Source organism: Festucalex cinctus, chromosome 7, assembly GCF_051991245.1.
Source record: "Festucalex cinctus isolate MCC-2025b chromosome 7, RoL_Fcin_1.0, whole genome shotgun sequence".
NCBI lineage: Eukaryota > Metazoa > Chordata > Actinopteri > Syngnathiformes > Syngnathidae > Festucalex > Festucalex cinctus.
In genome coordinates this window covers 28,004,225-28,025,952 of record NC_135417.1, presented here as the reverse complement: position 1 = coordinate 28,025,952, position 21,728 = coordinate 28,004,225, and the positions used below count along the sequence as shown (strand labels likewise).

The 21,728-nt window shown below is 39.8% G+C and overlaps 1 protein-coding gene across 5 annotated transcripts in view; it reads right to left on the bottom strand.

The window, feature by feature from the left end:
- Positions 1-21,728, bottom strand: part of LOC144021954 (CUB and sushi domain-containing protein 3-like) — a 1,200,535-nt gene that overhangs the window by 872,208 nt on the left and 306,599 nt on the right. For all 5 annotated transcript variants that reach the window (XM_077526258.1, XM_077526261.1, XM_077526260.1 and 2 more), the window contains exons 17-18: positions 17,042-17,229; positions 14,035-14,223 (exon numbers count right to left, since the gene is read on the bottom strand). In XM_077526258.1, the coding sequence (XP_077382384.1) occupies positions 14,035-14,223; positions 17,042-17,229 (377 nt within the window). The remainder of the gene's footprint in view (positions 1-14,034; positions 14,224-17,041; positions 17,230-21,728) is intronic.

Genomic DNA, 21,728 nt, shown 5'->3' with positions numbered 1-21,728 from the left:
TTTAACAGGAAGTGACCTGATTTTAACAGGAAGTGACCTCATATCAACAGGAAGTGACCCGATTTGAACAGGAAGTGGCCTGAAATCAACAGGAAGTGAGCATACTAGTGCTAAGTTAGCATGCTAATGCTAGCTAATGCTAACGCTAGCTGAACATGCTAATGCTATTGCTAGCTTAGCATGCAAATGCTAATGTTAGCTTAGCATGCTAATGCTAAGTTAGCATGCAAATGTTAATGTTAGCTTCGCATGCTAATGCTAATTCTAAGTTAGCATGCTAATGCTAATGTTAGCATGCTAATGTTAATGCTAAGTTAGCATGCTAATGCTAATGTTAGCTTAGCATGCTAATGCTTGCTTAGCATGCTAATGCTAATGCTAGCTTAGCATGCTAATGCTAATGTTAGCTTAGCATGCTAATGCTAATGCTAGCTTAGCATGCTAATGTTAGCATGCTAATGCTAATGTTAGCTTAGCATGCTAATGCTAAGTTAGCATACTAATGCTAATGTTAGCATGCTAATGCTAAGTTAGCATGCTAATGCTAATGTTAGCTTAGCATGCTAATGCTAGCTTAGCATGCTAATGCTAATGTTAGCATGCTAACGCTAATGCTAAGTGAGCATGCTAATGCAAATGTTAGCTTAGCATGCTAATGTTAATGTTAGCTTAGAATGCTAATGCTAATGTTAGCTTAGCATGCGAATGCTAATATTAGCTGAGCATGTTAATGCTAATGTTAGCTTAGCATGCTAATGCTAATGTTAGTTTAACATACTAATGCTAATGCTAAGTTAGCATGCTAATAATAATGTTAGCTTAGCATGCTCATGCTAATGCTAAGTTAGCATGCTAATGCTAAGTTAGCATGCTAATATTAATGTTAGCTTAGCATGCTAATGCTAACTTAACATGCTAATGATAATATTAGCTTAGCATGCTAATGCTAAGTTAGCATGCTAATGCTAATGTTAGCATGCTAATGCTAATGTTAGTTTAGCATGCTCATGCTAATGTTAGCTTAGCATGCTAATGCTAATGTGAGCATGCTAACTTGATTTCTTCCTTGTTTTCTTGTTTCTTGCTGATTTATTTGTACTTTTGTGGTATTTATCTTCCTTCAACTGCTTCTAGATTTCTGGATGATTTTAAACCATTCCAACTTCAGCATGTTAAGCTCATTCCATGTCATTCAGTATCATTCAACATCATTCAACACCATTCAATATCATTCAATATATTTCAATATCATTCATCATCATTCAACATTATTCCAAATCATTCCACAGGTATTCATTCAGCTCTCCAGCCTTCACACGCCATTTCCCCAGAAATGGCATTTCTAGTTCTTATTGTGTGAAGGCTGGAGGCCTTCACACATATGTTATTCTACACCATTCCCGTTATTCTTATTCTATTTTATTCCTCGCACTTTTTTGTCCAGTTTCTTCTTCCACATTTTTCACCCGATTCACTCCGTTCCAATTTCAAACGATTCCAAATATTCGCGCCTACAGCGCTTCCATTTTTCTTATTCCCACGATTCACGTGTTACCCGCAATTCCTGATTTCGTACCCGATTTTTCCCCATGTATTCTTAATGGGAGATTCAAAATTTCACATTTCCTTCCACAGTTTTCATCCGATTCACTTCGTTCCAACTTCAATATGTTCCATCATGAGCTCTTCCAGCTTTTCAGTTCCAAAATTCACGCCTTACCCACAATTCCCGATTTCGTACCCGCACATTACCCACATTCTACATTTTCCATTTACTTCCACATTATTCATCCAATTGACGTCGTTCCAGCTTCAATATATTCCAGCATTTCAAGCCATTAGCTCTTCCAGCTTTTCAGTTCCAAAATTCATGCCTTACCCACAATTCCCGATTTCGTACCCGAATATTTCCCACATTCTACATTTTCCATTTACTTATACATTATTCATCCGATTGACGTCGTTCCAGCTTCAATATATTCCAGCAATTCAAGCCATGAGCTCTTCCAGCTTTTCAGTTCCAAAATTCACACCTTGCCCACAATTCCGGATTTCGTACCCGAATATTTCCCACATTCTATATTTCACATTTACTTCCACATTATTCATCCGATTGACTTCGTTCCAACTTCAATATATTCCAGCAATTCAAGCCATGAGCTCTTCCAGCTTTTCAGTTCCAAAATTCACACCTTGCCCACAATTCCGGATTTCGTACCCGAATATTTCCCACATTCTATATTTCACATTTACTTCCACATTATTCATCCGATTGACTTCGTTCCAACTTCAATATATTCCACCAATTCAAGCCATGAGCTCTTCAAGCTTTTCAGTTCCAAAATTCACGCCTGACCCACAATTCCCGATTTCGTACCCGCACATTACCCACATTCTACATTTTCCATTTACTTCCACATTATTCATCCGATTGACGTCGTTCCAGCTTCAATATATTCCAGCATTTCAAGCCATTAGCTCTTCCAGCTTTTCAGTTCCAAAATTCACACCTTGCCCACAATTCCCGATTTCGTACCCGAATATTTCCCACATTCTACATTTTCCATTTACTTACACATTATTCATCCGATTGACGTCGTTCCAGCTTCAATATATTCCAGCAATTCAAGCCATGAGCTCTTCCAGCTTTTCAGTTCCAAAATTCACACCTTGCCCACAATTCCGGATTTCGTACCCGAATATTTCCCACAATCTATATTTCACATTTACTTCCACATTATCCATCCGATTGACTTCGTTCCAACTTCAATATATTCCAGCAATTCAAGCCATGAGCTCTTCCAGCTTTTCAGTTCCAAAATTCATGCATTACCCACAATTCCCGATTGCGTACCCGAATATTTCCCACATTCTACATTTCACTTAACTTCGAAATTTTTCATCCGATTGACGTCGTTTTAACTTCAATATATTCCACCAATTCAAGCCATGAGCTCTTCCAGCTTTTCAGTTCCAAAATTCACCCTTACCCACAATTCCCAATTTCGTACCCAAATATTTCCCACATTCTACATTTTCCATTTACTTCCACATTATTTATCCGATTGACTTCGTTCCAACTTCAATATATTCCACCATTTCACGTCATGAGCTCTTCCATCTTACCACCGAACTTACCACGCATGGCGGCCATTTTCCAAATTACCATGAATGGCGGCCATTTTGGATAAATGATTAGATATGCCCAGGATTCATGCCAACCTGGACCCACAGGCCGGCGGCCATCTTGGCCAATGGATTTGGGACGCCTAGGATTTCCGCCGGGGGCGGCGGCCATCTTGGCCAATTGATTCGGGAAGCCTAGGATTTCCGCCACGTCGTCCACCGGTGGCGGCGGCCATCTTGGCCAATTGATTAGGGACGCCTAGGATTTCTGCCACGTCGTCCACCGAGGGCGGCGGCCATCTTGGCCAATTGATTAGGGACGCCTAGGATTTCCGCCATTTCGACCAAAATTCAATAGGAAGTGACCTAAAATCAACAGGAAGTGACCTGATTTTAACAGGAAGTGACCTGATTTTAACAGGAAGTGACCTCATATCAACAGGAAGTTACCTAAAATCAACAGGAAGTGACCCGATTTCAACAGGAAGTGACCCGATTTCAACAGGAAGTGGCCTGAAATCAACAGGAAGTGACCTGATTTTTAACAGGAAGTGACCTGATTTTAACAGGAAGTGACCTCATATCAACAGGAAGTGACCCAATTTCAACAGGAAGTGACCCAATTTCAACAGGAAGTGGCCTGAAATCAACAGGAAGTGACCTGATTTTAACAGGAAGTGACCCGATTTCAACAGGAAGTGACCTGATTTTAACAGGAAGTGACCTCATATAAACAGGAAGTGACCTCATATCAACAGGAAGTGACCTAAAATCAACAGGAAGTGACCTCATATCAACAGGAAGTGACCTAAAATCAACAGGAAGTGACCCAATTTGAACAGGAAGTGGCCTGAAATCAACAGGAAGTGACCTGATTTTAACAGGAAGTGACCTGATTTTAACAGGAAGTGACCTCATATCAATAGGAAGTGACCTAAAATCAACAGGAAGTGACCCGATTTCAACAGGAAGTGGCCTGAAATCAACAGGAAGTGAACATGCTAGTGCTAAGTTAGCATGCTAATGCTGGCTAATGCTAACACTAGCTGAACATGCTAATGCTATTGCTAGCTTAGTATGCTAATGCTAAGTTAGCATGCTAATGCTAATGTTAGCTTAGAATGCTAATGCTAAGTTAGCATGCTAATGTTAATGTTAGCTTAGCATGCTAATGTTAAGTTAGCATATTAATGCTAATGTTAGCTTAGCATGCTAATGCTAGCTTAGTATACTAATGCAAATGTGACCTGATTTCAACAGAGTGACTATTACTCCATTGCTTAAGTTTGCCACTCCTTACACCATTGCGACTCGATTCTACCCTCCTTACTTCATTGCTTACTTAATTCTTCTCACTTTACTCCATTGCTTACCCGATTACTTGCTACTTCCTCCATTTCTTACTTGATTTCTTCCTTGTTTTCTTGTTTCTTGCTGATTTATTTGTACTTTTGTGGTATTTATCTTCCTTCAACTGCTTCTAGATTTCTGGATGAATTTAAACCATTCCAACTTCAGCATGTTAAGCTCATTCCATGTCATTCAGTATCATTCAACATCATTCAACACCATTCAATATCATTCAATATCTTTCAATATCATTCATCATCATTCAACATTATTCCAAATCATTCCACAGGTATTCATTCAGCTCTCCAGCCTTCACACGCCATTTCCCCAGAAATGGCATTTCTAGTTTAATGTGATGTTTTCACAAATTGGACCTTGACACTAAGCAACAAGTGGATGAAACTATTTTTATTTCTGAAACTGAATTATTAGCTGCAAATTTGTGTCTTTGCGTAGCTAGAAACGTTTAATCCACCCTCTTTTTTTTTAAAACAGTATTGAAAAATTATTTTTAGTATTTACCGCAGGCCGCCAAAAAAATGTATAGCTGACCACAAATGGCCCCCGGGCCCTAGTTTGGACACCTCTGGTGTAGAGGTTAATGTTACAACAATCTCAAGGTTAACTTGTTTAATTGTTCAAATGAGTATTTTTTTTCATACAATTTTATTTACTTAAAAGTAGGGGTGTGCCAAAAAATCGATTCATAAAAGAATCGAGATTCTCATTTATTAATCAAATCAAATCGATATGATCCAGAAATCGATTTTATTTAAATTAGAAATGAAGAAGAAAGGGAAAAGGCAGTTGTAGCCCACATGCTGTTTTTGTGGAAAAACGCACTTACAATAAAAAATTAATAAATATTTAAACAAAAGAAAGACACTTTAATGTCTCTGTGTCATTTTGTCTTGCAAAGCAGACTGGAGTAGATCATGACAGTGTTGTGCATATCTGTAAATGGAAGCAGAAATCATTTGTCAATCAAATAATTTTGAATCAAAAATCGTTTGAATCGAGAATCGATTCTGAATCGAATTGTAGACCCAAAAATTGTAATCGAATCGAATCGTGAGACAATCAAAGATTCCCAGCCCTACTTAAAATGTCATAACATGAAGGGTGTTGTTTAAAATAAACATGAATGCATTTGGACTGGTTTGTTTGTTTTATCATGTGAGCATATTGTTGATGTTTGCTGTTCTGTTTTCTTTGGCCCAAATGCCCTAAAGATGACATTACAATCAAATGTCTAGTAGCCTCTCTCAATATTAGAAGTACAACTCTTGTGAATGTACATATTTTCAAAGTAGTGAATGTTAGATGATGTTTTGGAAGATCACGGCAATGCCGGTGGCTTCCCAGCTGCACCCCCCCCCCCCCCCCCCCCCCCCCACACACACACACACGCACACCCCTCTTGTCCTCACTCCATCCCCCCTGGGTCCTCCAGCAAGCACATCACATCAAGACTGAATCCTTATCCACCAACAAAATTATATCAAATATTTTATTAATGAGCCAAAATTACATAAAGTCATTCAAAGTTGATGAGCACACTTGGCAAAGTGTCTATTTGAAGGGTCTATAGGCAGAAGGCCAAGACGTTTGGCACCAGTTTGCCTCACACCTAAGCAAGAAGAGGCTCCAGGACATGGGGGTCATTTACAGGACATTGCACCCACAACAATGTATCTCATACATGATTAGAGTACATCAGTGGCGATCCATCATAGTAAGCTATTAAGCGGCGCTTGCCCGACCTCTTCAAAATAAAATCATTGAAAATATTTCTGTCAGTGTCCTCTAAAATACAATACCGTAGTTTTACTGTTTTGGTCTTAAATTCCTGTATATGTTGTCCTGTTTTCCTCGCAGGGAGCGGAGAAGTCGACGGTTTGTTTCGCTCATACACAATGAGAAATCAATTGTGTTAGTTCCGTGAACGTTGTTTCGGTACGTGTGGATTTTGAATGGCAAAAAAAGCTGTCGGTCACGCAGCCTTTCTGACAACGTGCATGCGCAAAATTGGCATACTTGGCTTGTTCTGTGGTCAACAGTCATTGTTCAATTCAAGTTCATCACCAAAACCCAATGAGTGCCCTTTTCCCGGAGAACTTTTGAGGAAAGGAACTAAGGGGCCTACTGTAAATTCCAACGAATTGGCAAATTGTGATTTTGTCATTTCATACACCACAGAACTGGTTACATTACAGTGTGTGTGTATCAACCTGCGTCAGTCCTGAATATTTCAGCTTTAATTGTATATCTACACAGCAGTATAAAATAATATTTAATATTGAAATTAATAATAAAAATACCCCAAAAATTTTCTGCTTGAGCCCAGACGGCCGCTCGCATATATAGGTCTTCAGCATGTCCACTCCAAAAACTCACCGCTCGCCAATGGAGTACATACACCCAACTCTTACTTTTTGTTTGATACAGTATATACCTGAAAATAAGCGGTCTGTGACAGCACTAACATTTTGCAGTGACAATAAACACAGCATTCGCTCCTACATTTCTGAAATCTGCAAAAACATAACTGTTAAAACGAGCGATTATGTGGGATAACACAGCTACAGGGAAGTTCTTGCTTTCAAGGTGAGCTCATTCATTTTCAAGTTACAGTTTTTTTCCAATTGCTAAAACATTAAAATGACGTGCATAGCAGAATTATATAAACCGACACACAGAGAACAAAACCTCTTCTCAAGTCTCCAAAACTCTAAACACATTTTCTGCTTTACAAACATTTTGCAATTCAATACGGCACTTTTTAAATGCACTGAACAAGGTTCTCTGCATAAGACACAATAATCTGACATAAGGTCATGTTTGCCATTTCAAAACACTGCCATTCAAAATGACGATACATTAGCTAATTGGCCAAGATAATTGGCCAAACACCTCAAATGTTAATTGTAACCACCTCAATCAGGAAGTAAGCACTGTAAAAAGACCACAGGTGAACACTTGTTTTCTTTTTTTACAACAATGGAAAACATGGCAGAGAGGGGAAGAGAGGGTGAGAATGAGAGGGGGACGACGAGTGAATGGTAGAGGTATAGCTTGTAGAGGAGTTCATGGCCAAAGACAACTTTCAAATGAAATCAAAGAAACCTTAGTTGATCATGTCATCAACCACGGAATGACAATGCGAGAGGCTGCGCAATTTTTGTTGCCTCTTTTGTTGACCTCAGAATTGTTCATTCGACAGTCTTACCGATTCAACATCTTATCATCATTGCTCTCTCTCTTTTTTTTTTTTGTGCGCATGTGCGCGTTTGTGTGCGTGCGTGTGTGTGTGTGTGTGTGTATGGGTGCGTGCATGCGTGCGTGTGAATTCGTGTAAATTTGTACTCAATAATTCACCTAAAACCTAATAAAAAGCGCAGAGAGGGAAGACGTGCCCACCCCACCGCCAGCCGCGTGGAAGGATGTGTTGCCTCTTTTTTTGATATACTGTATATATTTTTTGTAGTTTTCTTTACAAACAAAAGCCAGTAGAAAAAAGAAGAAAAACGTCACTTCACGCGCTGAGCCAAACGGATTTCCGGGCAAGAACCAATTACCTCTTTAACATTTGATCGACGGAAAACAAAAAAACAAAACAAAACAAAAAAAGACTCTTTCAAGTTTGTTCTTAATCTGTTGGATTACAAACATGTCCCGACAGAAGAAGAGATTCACTATCTACTAAGGTTGGTCGGATGTCGTTATGACGTACTTCTTCTGTTCGATTTTGTGCTGCATGGTGACGGTCACAATAATACTGAGGCAGGTGAACGGGTTCCGTGGGAGCTGCTGCTCGCTAAAGTCTGCTACAAACACGGCTAAGATGCACTTGTTACAATTGTAACTTTTTTACTACTGGGAAAATTAAAGAGATAGTTCGGCTTTTTGGATATGAATCTGTATGGCATCCTGAACTACAGTGGTGTGCAATCAGCACTAACTTGAATTAGAAAAAAGTCAGACTCCATTACCGCCTGGCATTATTTTTTTGTTCGTATCACTGTACGGCGCGCTGCATCCAGCTGACAGACGTACGTGTTCCACCGTAATTTGAAAACAAACGATAACATGTCTGATAACGACAGACAACAATGTCTTTAGCACTGAACCAAGAGGGTATCTTTATGAACCCGAATACACTGATGCCGAAATTCATCGGCTGTAGCTAGAATGGACAGAGAGAGAGAGAGAGAGAGAGAGAGAGAGAGAGAGAGAGAGAGAGAGAGAGAGAGAGAGAGAGAGAGAGAGAGAGAGAGAGAGAGAGAGAGAGGGAGGAAGGAAGGGAGAGAGGGAGGGAGAGAGAGAGGGAGGGAGGGAGAGAGAGGGAGGGAGAGAGAGGGAGGGATAGAGAAGTGGCATAACTTGATGGCGGAACATCAGCTGAGAAGCCCTGGTTTCCACCGTGAGACGTGTGATGCATTCACTAACAGACACAAGAATATTTAACAGAATGTGCAACACAGGAACACGCAACACACCTTAGTTACACTAGCTTATAAAGCCTATACAATCGTAACGTTTTATACTAATCATTCTCTCTCTCCATTCGCTCTCTTGCATCAGGTAAACTCTTCCAAACAACTTGATTTGTGAGCGTCTGTCAGCTGGATGCATCGGCCACGCAGTGATACGAACAGGCAAACAGGCTGGGACCAGAAAGAGGTTGAGAAAATTTTTGTCAATAATGAATAGGGTATAGCATTCAATCAGTAGTCTCAAACTACTAGAAACTATTTCAAATGAGGGTGTTGTAAATTAAGAGACACAATCTCATTTTTATTTTCTAGGTCAAGACTGACTTAAGAAATAGCCTGCAGAGCAACCACCTTGCTGCATGTATGATGCTGAGCATCAGCGGGCCACCTAGTGGAGAGTTCGCATTAGTGCTGTCAAATGATTAAAATTTTTAATCTGATTAATCACACTTTTTAATTTTGATTAATCACGATTAATGAGCTAATTTACTTGCGTAATAAATACAAAATTAAATATTATACGTATAAGTAAGAAAGATCTTTACCATGCATTATTAGAGCAGAATAAAAGCAATACGCAAGAAATATGGAAAATACTAAATGATGGAATTAAAAATAGATCTAAAAAAAAACAAATTATCCAGAATACTTTATAAGAGACAAAGATATTGTAATTGATAAAATTTCAGACAGAGCCAGTAACTTCAATGAATATTTAGTTGATGTGGGTAGTAATTTGGCAAATGAAATCCCAGAGACAAGAAATAAACATGAAATAGATAAGTACGTTGTAAATAATTCATCCACTATGTTCCTTAATGGTGTTAATGATATAGAAGTATTAAATGTTGTGAAAACATTAAAAAATAAAAAGTCCACCGACTTTTTTAATATTGATATGACACTAGTAAAAAGTATTATAGAATATATTGTGAAACCTTTTACATATATTTGCAATTTGTCTTTCCAAACTGGTATATTTCCATCAAAAATGAAAATAGCAAAAGTCATTCCTATTTACAAAAGTGGAGATAGACATATATTTAGTAACTATAGACCAGTATCATTGTTGCCACAGTTCTCAAAAATTCTAGAAAAATTATTTTTATACAGACTGGACAATTTTATTGAGAAACATAAGCTTTTGAGTGAAAATCAGTACGGATTTAGAGAAAAACGGACCACCTCAATGGCAGTCATGGAACTTGTAGAAGCATATCTACTAACATAGACAATAAAAAATTTACTGTTGGGATTTTTATGGATCTAAAGAAAGCATTTGACATGATAGACCATTCTATATTAATGAATAAATTAGTGAAATATGGTATAAGAGGCTTAGCATATAAATGGATAAAAAGTTATTTGGATAATAAGTATCAGTATGTGCAGTTTAATAATACAAATTCAAAACACTTGAAGATTACTCATGGAGTTCCTCAGGGGTCTGTGCTAGGCCCTAAATTATTTATATTGTATATGAATGATATCTGTTGTGTCTCAAAAATATTCAAAAGTGTCTTGTTTGCTGATGATACAACTCTCTACTGTTCTGCAGACAACTTGAAGCAGCTTCTGACTACTGTGGAATATGAATTAAATACAATAAAAAATTGGTTTGACATAGGGGTGTTAAAAAAAATCGATTCGGCAATATATCGCGATACGACATCGCGCAATTCTCGAATCGATTCAATAGGAGGCTGAATCGATTTTTAAACTTCCATTTTTAATGGAAAAATATTCAACAAAACGTCTTACTTTGGGTTTGGATTCACACCTTAAGCATGGAAGAATGTTATATGAACGGAACATTAAGCCTTAATATTTTATTTTAATGCTGTTCAAACATGAAACAGATTACAACCTCTATAAGACTGAAATTTCAGATAAATAAATAATACATTTTCATACAAATCGTACACTCTACAAGCTTACTGATTAGTATTTTCTAAATTTGAATGAAAAAAAATCGCAACAATCGACTTATAAATTCGTATCGGGATTAATCGGTATCGAATCGAATCGTGACCTGTGAATCGTGATACGAATCGAATCGTCAGGTACTAGGCAATTCACACCCCTAGTTTGACATGAACAAATTATCATTAAATTTAAATAAAACCTAGTTCATAGTTTTTGGCACTAGACCAATCACTCATCAAGTCAAAATTATGGTGAATTTAATTGAAATAGAAAGGGTGTATGAAAATAAATTCCTTGGAGTAGTTATTGATGATAAATTATGTTGGAAGCCACACATAGAAAATGTTAAAAGGAAAATGTCCAAAATTATAGGGATACTCTATAAAACCAAGGAGGTCCTGAACATGAATTCACTTTATACATTATATAATAGGGGTGATAAAAAAAAATCGATTCGGCAATATATCGCGATACTACAGCACGCAATTCTCGAATCGATTCAATAGGCAGCCGAATCGATTTTTTAACATCCATTTTTGATGGAAAAATATTAAACTAACTTTCACACCTTAAGCATGGAAGAATGTTATATTAATGGAACATTAAGCCTTGATATTTTATTTCAATGCTGTTCTAACATGAAAAAGGTTACAACCTGTTAAATACATTGGCTCACAGTTATAAAACTGAAGTTTCAGATCAATAAATAACAGATTTTCATACAAATCTTACAGTGTACATGTACAAGTTTACTGAATGGTATTTCCTAAATTTGAGTAACAAAATCTCAACAATCGACTTGTAAATTCATATCGGGATTAATCGGTATCGAATCGAATCGTGACCTATGAATCGTGATATGGATCGAATTGTCAGGTACTAGGCAATTCACACCCCTATTATATAATACATTATTATTACCATACTTGACCTATTGTGTGGAAATTTGGGGAAATGCATATAAAACAAATACCGACCCTGTTTTTAAATTGCAAAAAAGAGCCATAAGGATTATTAATCGATCAAAATATACAGAATCAACACATCCACTATTTACTAAATTAAATACAATGACATTTTATGACTTGATTGAGTTTAAAATAGCACAAATAATGTACAAAGTATACAACAATCTACTCTGCCACAGTACTCAAAAGTTGTTTGAAGTTAGACACAGTCTACACGTATTTTTTTTTTCCACTCACTCACTCACAGAAGCTTACGTGTGTGAATGAGTGAGTGAAGAAGAAAAAAATCCGTGCGTGCTTTTAAATTGCCGCGGGAGTGACGTCACGCAGCTGACACGTCCGCCCGGCCCCGTTTGCGACACGCCACCCCCCGCTCTGCGATTGGCTGGAGGGTTGTAAACACTGTCTTTCCACTGAAACGTCCCGCTGTTTACAAAACAAACACAAAATGGCAAAATACAGGCTGGGGAGGTGGGGATTTAGGACGAAATTACCACAAAAGATTAACAAAAACACAGATGTGTAAACTGAGAGAAAGTTAAAGTGTGTATATCCTGTATTTAAAAAGTGCATTTTCCCGAGTGAATCCGGCAGACAGCCCCTTTAAGGTATGTTGTTTTTGGTTGAAACAGTACGTCGATCACTGCTTTCATTGTGTAAATTGTCATTCATTAAATCGTTTGTATACTCATCTTGCTATATATCGAAGTCTTCAAGCTATCTTAGCTTGCTAGCTGCTAACAAACAGACCGCACGTTTACAACACATTCTTCAGTAGAGATCAAGCCTGAGTTAAAGTGTTGTAATAATCTTGTTAAATCGCTAACTTTTTGTTCAACATTACTTGAACACTTCTGGAAAAAAAAACAAAAAAAAACGTAAATATGAATGATTGTTTCACTAAATATAATATGGCACATTCATCACATCTGTCTGGAATTTACAAAAAGTGGGTTATAACCTATGACAATGTGTGCGTAGAAGGTCCGCCCTCTACGATGCAGGAATCAGTCAAATCGATTTCATGGTGATTGACATATTGAATAACCAATGAGATTCTGAATACGTCGAGGTCTTGCTGCTTTTTTTTTTTTTTTTGGAAAGCCAGCGACCAGCTCCACTAACGTCAATGGCAGCACAGAAGATCATAGCGTCTCATAGCGTGTCATAAAGGGGCATATATCTCTCTATCTAAATCATTAGAAAAAAAAAGTACATTTCTAGCTTATTCCCTTCTTTAGTAATCACCATTTGAAAATAGGTCATTTGAGTGATGATCAAGCGAAAATAGAAAATAAGGAGAAAACAAGCTTTTTGTGAAAAGATACATTTTGTGACTTTGACACTAATATTTTTTGTTAAATAATGCTCTGCAAATTAGATTTACTGTGACAAAGGCTTTGATAATTCACGTCATCTTTGAAAACTTTCTATTTCATCAGATTTGCCATGTTTCATTGTAATTTCATACACCAGCAGCCCATTGAAAAGAGATACAATGCTGCCACCTGCGGGCCATAGTGGTCAGTGGGTGTTTTTGATTTTACAACCCATTGACCAGGCAGCGCTCCACTGGACGTTGCACTGCCCATTGATTTAAAAAACAAACAAACAACATAGTTAACATCAATTAACATTTATGGCGGCATATATCGTGAGTTTAGTAATCATTATTAACAGGGCTCTACACTAACTTTTCCACTGGTAGCAGCCCATACTGTAGTTTTACCTTTCGTAACCTGAAACTTGTTTTGTCACAAGAGGCAATATTTTGCTGTTGAGGAGTTTCGTAACTTGAAAATTTCGTACGAAGGGACGTTCGTAAGTAGAGGTACCACTGTACCTGCCTTTGTTGGTCGGTCCTAAAACAGCATTGACGAAGTTACGAGAGAAGCGTAAAATCAAAAGGCGGGCAATTGCACTGAAAATTACAGGTTGCTTTGGCTTGAAAAAAAATGGACAGACTGGTGATGACGGTAGGGGGCCCAGGGCGCCAACGAATGACGTACCAGCAAAATTATGTAAAATGCCTGCCTCTGCACATATGCTTGTATACACACGCACACACAATCTTTAACACACACATGGCGTAACAACTGCTTCAGTTTACTGGCACCTTTAAAAAAAATCAACCGCTTAACCCTGTTTTAACAGCCGTGTCGACTTACCATCACAAGTGGGCAGAGGGTGGCTCCAGAAGTGATTCTTTTCACAAGCCAGTGGTTCTTCAAGGCTTAGTCGATATCCTGGATCACACTGGAAGGATATTGTCGAGCCAATGGACAGGTCGTTGCTAAGCCGCACACCATTGACTGGGATACCAGGATCCATGCAGGAGTATGTGTCCACTGTAACAACTACAAAAAGTGTTTGTTAAACATGGTGTCGTGTAGCACATTATTGAATGCATTGTTGTTTAAGTGAACTACAATATGACTGTCAAGCCACGGCTAAATTTAAATAGAATCATCTAAATAACAATGTGTTGATAATAGACAGAGCAAATTGAGACTTTTAAAGCACCTATGCCACGTTTTTTTTTATTTTATTTTTTTTATAAATAATCTTTGATGTCTGTTTATCAGGTTTGCAGGGTAATTTGGATTGAAAATGACCAAGATGCCCTTTTTCAAGCTGTTGTTGTTGGTCAAAAATGTCTGTCATTTTGAATGGGCTGTTTACTCATTAATATTCAACATGTATATAAGCTTTTCTTCGATGGGATAGCTGCTCTCACCGGCCGTCTTCCCACGGACACACCTCGTCGGCAAGACTTGGCAAAAGCCAAATTGATAATGTGAATCACTCAAAGATGTTCTTCACAATATCAATCTGGGACTGCTCCAGAGTGATTTGATCGGGAAAGGTGGGATATTCAGTACAATACTTCAAGTTGATTGGGCAATCAATGTAGCAATGTGTGCACGTCTACCAAACTTTTGTTCTGACCACTCATAGCAGTGGATGAAAATGTCATTGTCGTCGTCGTTGTAAGTAAAAAAAAAAAAAAAAAAAAAAAAAAAAAATGCATGAAGTGTCTTGCTGTTCATCATTCAAGAAGGAAAGTGTGATTAATTCTGTACGAACATGAATTAATTGCAGCATCCAGCATTTGTCCATGTTAGGTTTGTTTGCTTCCCACGGCCTCGGCGCTTCTTGTTTTCGTCACAGCCGCATATCCCGTCCCCCCCGCAAACGCAATCTTGCTTTGTGATTGGTCCAAACCACTGCGGTGAAAATCAGCGTGTTCAGTAAGAGATGGATTGTCGAGGGTTTGTGAACTCACAAATTCCGCGAGAATTCATCTTGCTGGCAAAGTTAAGACTTGCGTAGCCCCTGTATAGGTGTCAAACTTAAACCAAGCGCAGACTTAAGCCCAATTCACACTGGCTGCGGAACGGACGTGGTGCGTTCTCCGTATGGCGGCCGTATGGACGCCGCAAGGATAGAACGCATTCAAGTCTATGTGTCAGTTCACGTCTGCTGCGGTGCGATGCGTCTGCGGTGCGGAACGACTGCGGTGCAGAACGTTTCCTCAAGCGTTCTATTTCTTCCGGACGCCGCATGCGGAATTTCGTGAAGCTGAAGAAATTACACGAGCCAAACAGGAATCGGGTATCTCGCATCAAGGTAAATCCGGTATATTTCAAAATTAAACCGTTTGCAAACTCGTTTTTTTGGGGAGGTTAGTTAGCTAGCTACATAGTATGACACGAGTCGAGCATTTAAGACGAAAAATGAGCTCAGAATAAATTAACACAAAATGTCCAAAAAGCATATCAATGTGACAACAAACAAGCGTGGCTATTGTTTACAAATAGGAATCTATGTACACGGTTGTTATTGGGTGAACTCAACTCTCCAGCGTGAACCCCACATGATCTTGTGGTCTTGTCAGGAGCAGATTTCCGGACACGCAATGCACGCGGTGTGAATTGCAGTCCTTGCGGAAGCCGTACGGAAAACGCAACGCGTCCTTTCCGCAGTCATTGTGAAATGGGCTTGACAGTATTTAGACCTATGTTATGCATAAAATCATAGCAAAACTGGATTTGGTGGCATAACTACACTTTCTAATACTGTACTCTCACGTTTATAAATGCATGCTTTCAAGACTACAGGCCATATTAACCACAACATACACCAGGATAATAGCAAATGTGGTAGTAAATGGATTCATCCATCCATTTTCTGAACTGCTTGTTCCTAACAAGGGTCGCGGGTGGTGCTGGAGCCTATCTCAGATGGCTATGGGCAGCAGGCGGGGTACACCCTGAACTGGTTGTAGTAAATGGTAATAAATAAAAATAAATGGTAGTAAATGGATATAATATAAAATGCAGTGTACCCCCACATACTCGTGGTTTGGTAGCTGTGGATTCACATATTCACTGATTACCCCCCCCCCACCCACACACACACGCACGCACCCCCACACGCACACACATCCTTTGTGGGGCTCTCTCATTGACATAATCCATTTCCTCGTCCCTTCCCCTGACCCCAACCATCAAAAATGATTCCCTACCCCCCCATTCCTTACCCTAACCTCAACCATAACCCAATTGAAACCTAAGCTGCTAAATCAAGTCTTGACCCTCAGAAAGAGGTATAAACTTGTGGGGCCCAGCAAAATGGCCCCACAGGGACGGGTGGGCCCCACAACTCTGTGAAATCCAGAAAAATTGGCCCCACCATTTAACAAAAACAAGAACACACCCACACACGCACACACACAATCATGTTCACGCAGGTGGGGAAGCAAACCCACGCCTGCGTCACCGAAGGCAAGTAACAGTACCACTCTTTCACCCAGAGCACAGGTCCAGAAAGTTAAAAGCCTGAAACAGTTTGGCTTAAGCCACAGGTGTTTCTACTTAACAGGTGAAGACGAGCTTGTTTACCTGCCAGTTGAGTAGAAGCACCTGTGGCTAAAGACAATCTGGCAGCGTTTTTATTTTCTGGACCTGGATTCCCCAACCCTGAATGGGTGAAGACAAACACACACTGACAAACGAGCAAGATCCCCAATGGGTATGGAATAAATTGATTACAGGTAAAGACAATTCTCTTCAAAAAATTACAATTGTAAATTACAAAGAAGTGAAGTTCCTTTTGTCCTGAATCTGCATGTGGTTACTGTTGAGTGCAGGTAATATGCATGCAAATAGTTACCTTCATAGAAGATTTTGAAGCCACTGTTGGATCTACTGTTGTCTGTCGTGAATAGCAAATATAGGAAGTTGCTGGTACTAAACAGGAACTGAGGAACCTGGGTTCCATTGAATGAGCCGATCAGTGGTGACAGTAGGTTTGGGCCGTCATGTACCTCCAGAAAGTCATAGCTGAGTTCAGTTTGAAACCTTTAAAATAAATGGAGAAGACACAGGAAATGAAAAGAGAAATGGAGAAGAAGCAGGAAATGAAAAGAGAATATATATATATATATATATATATATATATATATATATATATATATATATATATATATATATATATATTTATTTATTTATTTATTTTTATATACCCTCCGTGAGCCGGCACCTTACCGTGGTGGAGGGGTTTGTGTGTCCCAATGATTTGAGGAGCTATGTTGTCTGGGGCTTTATGCCCATGGCAAACAGGTCCTAGGTGAGGGGCCAGACTAAGCACGGCTCACACTACCCCTTATGCGGAAAAACAAATATGGAGGCACGTTTCCCTCGCCCGGATGCGGGGCACCGGGGCTCCCCTCTGGAGCCAGGCCTGGGGCATGTTGGTGGGTGACTGGTGGCCGGGCCTGCACCCATGGGGCCCGGCAGAGGCGTGGCTCCCGCTTCCCACGGGCTCACCACAGGTGGGAGGGGCCAAAGGGGTGCAGAGTAGGCTGGGTGGCATCCAAGGGCGGAGACCTTGGTGGACCGATCCCCAGCTACATAAACTGGCTCTTGGGACAAAGAACGTCACCTCTCTGACAGGGAAGGAGCCCGAGCTGGTGTCTGAGACCGAGAAGTTCCGACTAGACATAGTCGGACTCGCCTTCACACACAACTTGGGCTCTGGTACCAGTCCTCTTGGAAGGGGTTGGATTCTCTTCCACTCTGGAGTTGCCCACGGTGAGAGGCGCAGAGCAGATGTGGGCATACTTATTTCCCCCCGGCTCGGGGCCAGTGTGTTGGGGTTCACCCCGGCAGACGAGAAGGTAGCCTCCCTCCGCCTTCGGCTGGGGGGACGGGTCTTGACTTTTGTTTGTGCATATGCACCAAACAGCATCTAAGAGTACCCACCCTTTTTGGAGTCCTTGGAGGGTGTGCTGGATAGCGCTCCCCTGGGGACTCCCTCGTTCTGATGGGGGACTTCAACGCTGACAGTGAGACCTGGAGGGGCTTGATTGGGAGGAACGCCCGCCCCCGATCAGAACCCAAGTGGTGTTCTGTTGTTCGACTTCTGTGCTCGTCACGGATTGTCCATAACAAACACCATGTTCAAACATAAGGGTGTCCATATGTGCACCTGGCACCAGGACACACTCGGCTGCAGTTTGATGATCGACTTTGTAGTCGTGTCATCGGATTTGCGGTCGCATGTTTTGGACACTCGGGTGAAGAGAGGGGCGGAGCTGTCAACTGATCACCACCTGGTGGTGTGTTGGCTCCGATGGTGACAAGGAGCAACGATAAAATAAGCAAACTTTGGCTGATGCCTCAGAAGGTTAATTAATAAATTGTCAGCTGAATGTGATCTTCAAAGTTGAGGCTGATTTAATTTCATCTCTTGAGAGGTCAAACTTCCAAAACGTTTAAAGGGTTAAAATCTCAGATGATGACCTTGCCTGATATTGGAATTGACTTTCCATTCATATTTCAACAGTTCCTGAAAATTTCAGGTTCATATCTTTTTCCTTAGGTACTGGTTGGTATGGACATTTGAAAGATGCAAGTACCAAAACTTTAAACCCCTTTTTCTCAAAACTTGGGATTTCAACCTTCCAACATTAAAACTGCTGTCAGTTTGTCAGTTTTTGAGCTACATCCATGTATTATATATCATTTTAAAGGGAAAACAAACACAAAGTTTGCATATCAACAGCCACTGAATTGAGAGCAACCATTGAACGTGAATGCACACAAATACAAGGGGATTGTTTCATGTTATGTGCTATTCCATCGCTGAGCGTTGTCGGCAGTGTCTGGACCAGAATGAACATCAGTTTCAGAACAGGTGGTGACAAAACAATGGACTGATATTATATACTTAATAGTGCTGTCAGGTGATAAAAAAAATAAAATAATCTAATTAATTACATGATTTGTAATTAATTACTCAATTTTAATCTCATATCTGCTAAAGGTCCCCAAATAAAGAATTTGAATTCTAGGACATTATAGATTTTTTTTTTTTTTTTTTGTTAAAACTCATTCACTGCCAGTCATTATAGAAAATTTTTACATTTCCAATACTCACGTGATATTACATTCAATAATTATATATAAACCGAATCTACCAAATAACAGAATAGACTCCCTACTTTTTGTCCCGTCCCGTTCTTTTATAATTGACAGCAGAAAAATGTATGTTTGCCAAAATACAGCCATTTCTCCCATGGACTCTGAAACTGTGTTTATTTCCTATAAAATGGGGCAATGATGTCATCTACCGGTGGTTGGGCATCAGTAAAGTTGTTTCCAAGTTTGATATTTACAGTGGAGCATGCTCAGATTCGCCCCCATTTAGCACCGCTCTAAAAAATACAATTGACAAGTATACTTGTCAAAGGCAGTGAATGAGTTTTAATAGTCCCGACTTTGTTCTTATTATAAATAAACTTGCCGTTCAAAGGTACAATTAAGCTTGCCTCACTATCCTGAGTCGCACTCGCGTCCATGTCTGTTGTCACCCTGCTTTTGACGAGTGGTACAGATTGGAATTGACGTGCCACTGCAGCCTATGGGTCATTCAATTGGCCAAATTTCAAATGCTTTTCAGTTCATATTCATGGAACTTGACTAAATGAATCCACAGACGTCCATAAGGCAATATTAGCATCCATGAGGCAAGGGTCTTCATTGTTGGGGAACCAACTGCCTATTGGTAATGCGGTCTCGCTATGTTGCGGATGTTTTTTAATGCAATTTTGCATGTTTTTTGTTTTGTTTTGGGTTTTTTTTTTTTTTTTACAGTAACGTACCATTATATAAAATTTATGAAGGTTTGAACATTGAGAATGTTTAGACAAGAGAGAAATGTGAGAAAATGTAAATGCCTCGATGAGAAAAGTGTATAAACTGTGTGGTGAGAGGTTTCAGAGCCTTAAAACATTTATAGCAAATGAAAATCATAAAGCTAGCTACTTCGCGGATTTCATTTATTGCGAGTATTTTTTGGAACTCAACCCCAGAGGTAAATGAGGGAACACTGTATTCTATGTAGAAAAGCCAAACAGTTTGGCTGTGGGACTTGCCTTAATCTTCATAACGCGTTAATTTGCAATTTATTTAATTAATCTAATTAATGTGTCTAATTGGCAGCCCTAAGATATATCAAGTAATCTCTCCAAACAACATTTTAACTCATTTTGTTCCTGACATCTGCTCGAGCCATTGCCCAGATCACTACTGGCACTACTGTTGCCTTCACCACCTATATTTTCTCTATTTCAGTCCTTTGTATTTCATCATCTTTCCTTGTCCGGATGTTGCTCGGATTGCTACTTTGTACATTTATCACAACTGATATCTTCTGATGTTTACTAGTCACTATTATGTCAGACTGGTTGGCCATCGCCAGTTTGTCAGTCTGGAATTGGAAGTTTCAAAGCCCAATTCACACTGATTGCAGAACGACTGCGGTGCGTTTTCCGTACGGCGGCCGTACGGACGCCGCAAGGATAGAAAGCATTCAAGTCTACGTGTCGCAAGCATTCTATTTCTTCCGGATACCACATGCGGATTTTCATGAAGCTGAAGAAATTACACGAGCCGGACAGGAAATCGAGCGTCTCGCATTAAGGTAAATCCGGTATATTTCAAAATAAAACCGTTTGCCGAACTAGTTTTTTGGGGAGGGAAGCTAGCTAGCTGCATACATGACATCAGTCGGACATTTAAGAGAAAACATGAGCTCAGAATAAATTAAACACGACAAAATAACACTATTTAAATATAAAAGGTACTTGCCCATGGAGAACAGCCATGGTAGAAGTCCCAGAAATAATGTCCAAAAAGCATATCGATGTGACAACAGGCAAGCATGGCTATTGTTTACAAATAGGACTACACACTGTTGTTATCGGGTGACCTCAACTCTCCAGCTTGAACCCCACGTGATCTTGTGGTCTATCGGGAGCAGATTTCGATGTGACAATAGACAAGCGTGGCAATTGTTTACAAATAGGACTCTATATACACGGTTGTTATTGGGTGAAGTCAACTCGCCAGCGTGAACCCCACGTGATCTCGTGGTCTGTCGGGAGGAGATTTCCGGACACGCAACGCACATGGTGTGAATTGCAGTCCTTGCGGTGTCCGTATGGCCGCCGTACGAAAAACGCACCGCAGCCGTTCCGCAGTCAGTGTGAATTGGGCTTCACAATATCTAGGCCTGGTTATTAACAAGGAACGTCGTGGTGCCATCTTGATTCAGGGACATCCAGTCCATATTTTGTACAGATGTTCCACTACACTATTCTAGCTACATAGTTATACAACTACAGCATGACTTTCCTTCTAGTATCTTACACCCTGCTATGATATGCTGCACAGTCTCTGGCGTTTCTTTGCATAGCCTGCACTTGGGGACCTGTCTGATGTAGTAGACCCCCAACATGTATTGATCCTGTTTTCGTGCTGACAGAATTAGTGCCCAAGTGCTGTCTTTCTATCCA